This window comes from Myxine glutinosa, chromosome 7, assembly GCF_964187855.1.
Source record: "Myxine glutinosa chromosome 7, kmMyxGlut1.1, whole genome shotgun sequence".
Taxonomy (NCBI): domain Eukaryota; kingdom Metazoa; phylum Chordata; class Myxini; order Myxiniformes; family Myxinidae; genus Myxine; species Myxine glutinosa.
Window position 1 is genome coordinate 38,094,045 of NC_136267.1, and position 6,443 is coordinate 38,100,487.

A 6,443-nucleotide genomic window follows, 5' to 3' on the forward strand; every position below is an offset into this window, starting at 1 on the left:
TATATATATATACAGGGTGATTCAAACGTAACTCCCTATTTTAAAATACTTATAATTTATTTCTTAACTATAATTGTTAACAATAAATGGATATAAGAAGAAAGCGTATAGCATGAAGTTTTATATAAAATTCGATATGGGCACCAGAATTCGCCACCAGCTTCTCAAGCCGCCCGGGAACCGCGTCAACTGATTTCACCAGGAATTCTTGTGGGATGGAAGACATAACTTCTTGTATTCGCCCTTCAAGTTCTTCCAAAGTCGTTGGTTTGGTACAGTAGACTTGCTCTTTTACCCAACCCAAAGAAAAAAGTCACATGGTGTTAAGTCAGGGCTCCTGGCTGGCCACTCATACGGACCACGACGACCCATCCATCTCCCAGGGAAGTGCGCATTCAGCCATTCACGAACAACAATAGCAAAATGTGGAGGAGCGCCATCTTGCATGAAAATCAAATCTTCAACATTCTCCGAAGCACTGATAATTGGCCAGATTTCGTCTTGCAGCATGGTGAGGTACCTTTTGGCATTCATGGTATCGCGAAGAATGAAGGGACCTACAATCCTTTCCGAAGTCATTCCACACCACACCGTTACCTTGGGCCGATATTGCGTTTTTTCAGAAATAACACGAGGATCTTCTCCTGCCCAGTAATAGCAGTTGTGACGGTTCACAAACCCACCAATGTGAAATACCGCTTCATCAGACCAGAGGATATTTTTAAAGAGATCAGACCAATCTTCATACCACTAGCTGGGCACGCTCCTGCAGGGTAAGACGTCCAGCCATGTTTGTAGGGCTTCCGAATTTCAAACAAAAACTAATCTGGAAAAAAACCAACACAGATTAAATTCTCATACATTAAGGAACAAACACTAAAACTTTGAGAAAAATATTACAATAAATAAATAAATTCTAAATATTCTAAAATAGGGAGTTACTTTTCAATCACCCTGTATATATGAAGCCGGGTGTTGGCTTAGCAGTTAGGGAGCCATCTTGGAATCCTGGGTTCGAATCCCGGTCGATCGCTGAATTAACGCCAGGTGGGTTGACTCAGTCTGTCATCCTTCCGAGGTCGGCAAATTGAGTACCAGTCCACTGGTAATTCCCTGTGTGTCGCAAGAGACGACTAACAGGGTTGGTGGCAGGAAGGGCATCCGGCCATAAAACATTGCTTCAAAAAGGGGACCATGGTGCCCAGAAAAGGCCAACCCTTGCTCTGCGGAGGAAAATGGCCTCTAATGGTGGTTCATATACATATATATTTGTGCCTGACAGCTCTTCCATGAGTCTTAAGTCCTGTAAAAAAAAAAAAGAAGGTATTACCACGTGGAAAGCCTTCCTTGCAATACATGGGCACGTGCAACAGATTTCTAGAAATGACAGGTCAAAGCTGCGATTTACAAATGCTGTTTTAATGCAAACATTTCAACATTAATGCTACGTAGCTGAAACGTCTGCTGTGAAGATGGAAAATGAAGGAGACTTTGAATAATTTTACAGGGAATTTCTCATTATAAAATCTTCTAACCTTCTTGCGTCCGTTTAATGTAGAATATGTGAAAATTATATTTCATACAGATTGCTCTCCATCAGTTTGAAAGATGTGGGGGCCATTCTTGGGTTTCAGTTGTTTCCTCTTTTTTCCGAGAGCAATTGATTGCTTTCGACAATTTATACCGTTGAAAAGCACATGGCTAGCACTTCTGGTGCGTATCCATAACTGGTCATCTCCAGCCATAATCCCTGAGAAATTGCTTTGAATATACAGTCTATATATTTTCATGATGTACAGTAATCATTGATTTGGGGTCAAATAATGAAGGCAGGGTTTTTGGAGTGGATCCCAGAATTGCTGTTTTATTCATCATCACCAAAGTCGGTGCTGTTGAAGCAGTTCCTGGGAAAGGAGGGCTGCGCTGGGTGGTTTGCCGTTGCCTTCCCAGTCGACACTCGGGGAAGGGATTTGGAATTTGGTCAGGGTGCTGACAATAGATCGCCTTCTCTTCGTGAAGGACACCGTGGTATATTTAACGTCCATCAATTAATGATCGACGCCTTATCCTGCATTTTTTTTTTTTTGGTGTACAAGATCGAGGCTCGTGTAAGAGCTAACATTAATGACAAAAATAACAAACAAACAAAAAACAAACGGACACATAAGAGGAAATAAAGGGAGCGGGAGACAAGATGGGGAGAGAGGGGGAAGCACACAAGTACAACATTTGAGAGCAGGGACATCGGGAGATCAGTGGGAGGGGGAGGGCTTGGGGGGAGGAGGCACGGGAAGGGGGTGGGAGGTGGGAGCGATTAAAAAAAAAAAAACTCATGGACACAGCTAGGACTTCCAGGAAAGAAGTCGGTATTTCAGAAAAGTGGATCTGGGGTGAATTAACGGGGGTAGAAAAGATCAAGGTTTTGGATGGGGGAAGACAAGAGATGGTGGTGAACAGCTGTTTTAAAGACCTGGTGGGATGAGAGGGATTGAAAAGAGTGAGGGAGTTTGTTCCAGAGGCAGGAGAAAAGTGGAAAGAAAGAGTAAAGGTGAGCAGAGAGTCTTGATTTTGGCAGTTTCACCAGAAGAGCACCAGCATTTGAAGCACCAGGGTGGTAGTTTACAGGTGGGTTGAGATTTGAACCCACTCTTTTATTCGGCATTTTAAAAACTCCTCTGCCCAAGCAATTTGTTGGAGCTTGCATACGTGTCACTGTGTTTCTCTTTGTGTTTGCAGCACCGGTACTCTATGAGAATTACTACAATAGAGATAACCACGGTGGACAAAAGATTGCCAGGTAGTACATCACACATTCTTCCTTTACCCTGACCTTTGCACTCAATCCAACTTTGACATAACTACATTTTATCACGTTTTGCACACTTCACAACTGGCATTGAAGGCTTGAGCAAAATGGAAGGCGAATAACCAATTCACTTGATGGTTGCAGGGATGGAATGTGCACATCTGATTCTTCAGACTATGAATTCGTCACACAGAGCTTTAACAGGAAGCAAGTCCGCGTCAAGTACTCATTTTCTGGCCAGGTAAGTACCTCTTTTGGGAGGAAAATGGGTTAGATTACCGGAGCGTTCAGCTCGTTCTGGAAGGAGAAGAACTTGATAAATTGGTCAGGTATTGGGATACGAAAAAGTTTGGGTTTCTTGAGTGGAAGAGCTCTGAAAAAGGGCAGGAGGGATGAAGAATTGGAAATTTGTAACTGTTAAGATAAACCAGAGTCCATAGGAGCAACAAGGAGCTACCTAGAGTACGTGGAACAAACAGTTTCAAATGGAGCACCTCGTCGCCATTAGAGAATTTAAATTGCATCAGACGTGGCAATAAATGCGAATTGTTGCTCCCAGCTTGCCGGCTCAATGACAGAAGACGCCATTTGCATTTTTCCCGCCTTCATCCCGAACCCGCTTAGAATCTTTTTGCGGGCACGGGCAACTTGCTAATTCAAATAAGCAACAAAGTTCTCTTACCTGCAGTTCTGTGGGTTCCTGCAGTTCAAAGTTCTCTTACCCGTGGTTCGAATCCTGGTGAGGACACATTTGTAAAATATAAAGTTGTAAATTATGACTTTGAAATATGACCATCTTATTAAAAAATGTATTTAACTACTAGATTATTTTTTAATAAAGGTGGGCTCCTTTCCTCTAACCTGCTCTTATCCCTTTATTTACTTTTATTTATAGATAAAAGGGCAGGATAACACCTGCAGGCCACAGTTCAACCACACACTCCTCAACCACTAAACCACACAACGACTCTTCAAAATGATCTTTTCCCACCAAAACTAATTGATAATCTTTAAACAAAACACAAAAGAAGGAACTTGAACTCGCACCAAGTGCACCATCATTCATAACCCTCTATCGAAAGGACAAACATCCGTGGTTGTACCAGGTATGACGATGCGGGGTACCGGATGGGATTCCAACTTACCGGGAAAAACCTTCACCTGCGGTGTGCTCAGGTGTGCACTATGCATTGAAGGGGCTCGTCACTCCGAGGGGAACCCAAACGGCCAATCACCTCTACGCAGGTGCTTTTTCGAGCTCAGAGTTAAGTATCACAACCGGTGTGAAGACCGTGGGGAGTGGTTCGGATGGTTGACGTAGCTCTCATTAGATTAAAAAAGGAACCCAGGTAAGGGTCGAGGTGGCTGTGATGAGTCCCCTTGTGGGGTGAAGGGGTAGTGGTTCTTGTGGGGCTCACCAAGGGGGAAAAGCCTCCTCAAGCGATGAGGTTTTAATTATTTAAATAAGCTACCTGATGTTTTAATTATTTAAATAATCTACGATGTTTTAATTATTTAAATAATCTACGATGTTTTAATTATTTAAATAATCTACGATGTTTTAATTATTTAAATAATCTACGATGTTTTAATTATTTAAATAATCTACGATGTTTTAATTATTTAAATAATCTACGATGTTTTAATTATTTAAATAATCTACGATGTTTTAATTATTTAAATAATCTACGATGTTTTAATTATTTAGACAAGCTGTTAAGTTTTAAGTATCGTATTTAAATAAGCTATGAGGTTTAAATTATTTAAATAAGCTGTGAAGTTTGAAGTATTTATTTAAACTATGAAGTTTGAAGTACAGTATTTAAATATACCTGAGATGGCTTCTTGATAATATTAATATCACACTGTGTATGGACAAGGCATTTGTGTCATGGCTTCTATTTTGGAATCACGACCGAAAAAAGACAAAATATTGAGAATTATGGGACAAATGACTTCCCAGGAAGGTGTGAATTAATGGGACATGGATGGGAGACCTGTACAAAACGGGAGGACAGCTGGTCGCATAGGGATGTTGAGTGAGTGACCAGGTACGTGTGTGTGTGTGTGTGTGTGTGTGTGTGTGTGTGTGTGTGTGTGTGTGTGTGTGTGTGTGTGTGTGTGTGTGTGTGTGTGTGTGTGTGTGTGTGTGTGTTCAGTATTTTTCAGTTAATCGGGTTGTTTTCCTTTACCCTCTAGACATCAGATACACTTTCCCTGGAGGAAAACGAGGTGATTACCTTATTGGATTCCAATCGTCACGATGGTTGGTGCCTGGTGGAGCGAAATCACACCACGGGCTTTGTACCATTAAATTACCTGGACCTCTAAGAGACCGAGGAAACGGATGATGAGATCGGTCGTTTCGGTTGCAATAACCTTCTGCTGAGGGTGAAGAGACACTGCGTAGGCCGCTAACGGTGTTAGTCCAGCTCAACACAGCATCTTCAACTCTCCCACGGCCAACCCCTCAACCTTCACCCCTTCAGTCCCCACAATTCACCTGCTGCTTTTGTTTTGTAAAATAGACATCAACTCTCTGCTGTGCAGGGACAGTTTACGCCGCATTCTCATAACCATCGAGTCCTCATCAATCGCTCCCACCAAATCATTCGCTTGCATACAAAATGTACCGGGAAAGCGGCTCTTTGCGACCACTGTGGTCAAGTTTGTAATTTGAATAAACCTTTTACAGATAAATTAACCTCACAAAAGATTTGTCCACTAATAAAAGTATGGGTGGTGGAGGTGGGGATGAAATCCATGGAGGAGGCTTGAAGAACGTGCGGAAGAACTGGCAGTGTGTTCAATAGGCCGGACCGGAACCAAGATCTAATCGGCACGTGCTCGTCACCTACCAAACACACCCACCAAGTTTTGTTTTAATCCGTCAACTTTTTGAAACGTCATGCTACATATCGTTTTTGCCCTTCTCTCAATGGTGAAGAATCACTTGAACAAGAAAAAAAAAATTCTTATATCCGGGTCCGGATTCTAATCTTCACCAAAATCTAATCAATTCGTTCTTGTCACACACCAAACCAGTCCACCAAATTTTGTCCAAATCCATCCATAACTTTTTGAGTTATCCTGCTCACAAACAACCTGCATCCACCTTTGGTGGCGGAGGTAACAATAGAACAGCAGAGTGAATGAGTACGAGTCAGTGGGAGGGATAAAAATGCTAGGTTTCCACCTCATCCCCACCATCCACCCCTTTCCAATCTTTTGTGAGCAATTTACCCTGTGGAGCTAATTATTACTGCCTGGAACTTTTTGCCTTTGGGGAGTCTCCCATGTTAAAGCACTTCCAGGGTTTGATTTCATCCAGGAACGGGTTGGGCATCCTCGTCCGTTTGGTACTCGGAGTGCGACGAGTCTGAGTCCCCGGCTGGTACGGGCAGCAACACGGTTGTTGATGTAATTTTGCGCGATTGCAATTCGATTCGTCATTAACTTATACCCTGGTGTTGGGCTAGTGGTTAGGGTGCTGGCTTAGGATACCTAGGATCCTGGGTTCGCAATCCCGGTCGATCGCTGAATTAACGCCAGGGGGGTTGACTCAGCCTGTCATCTCAGCCTGTCATCCTTCCGAGGTCGGCTAATTGAGTACCAGTTCACTGGTAATTCCCTGTTT

The 6,443-nt window shown here is 42.7% G+C and overlaps 1 protein-coding gene across 1 annotated transcript in view; it reads left to right on the forward strand.

The window, feature by feature from the left end:
- Window positions 1-5,510, forward strand: part of LOC137431134 (proline-serine-threonine phosphatase-interacting protein 1) — a 160,012-nt gene extending 154,502 nt beyond the window's left edge. Inside the window, exons 12-14 of the mRNA XM_068122112.2 lie at window positions 2,737-2,797; window positions 2,951-3,047; window positions 5,006-5,510. Coding sequence (XP_067978213.2) covers window positions 2,737-2,797; window positions 2,951-3,047; window positions 5,006-5,137 — 290 coding nt within the window. The 3' untranslated portion in view covers window positions 5,138-5,510. The remainder of the gene's footprint in view (window positions 1-2,736; window positions 2,798-2,950; window positions 3,048-5,005) is intronic.
- The last annotated feature ends 933 nt before the right edge of the window (window positions 5,511-6,443 follow it).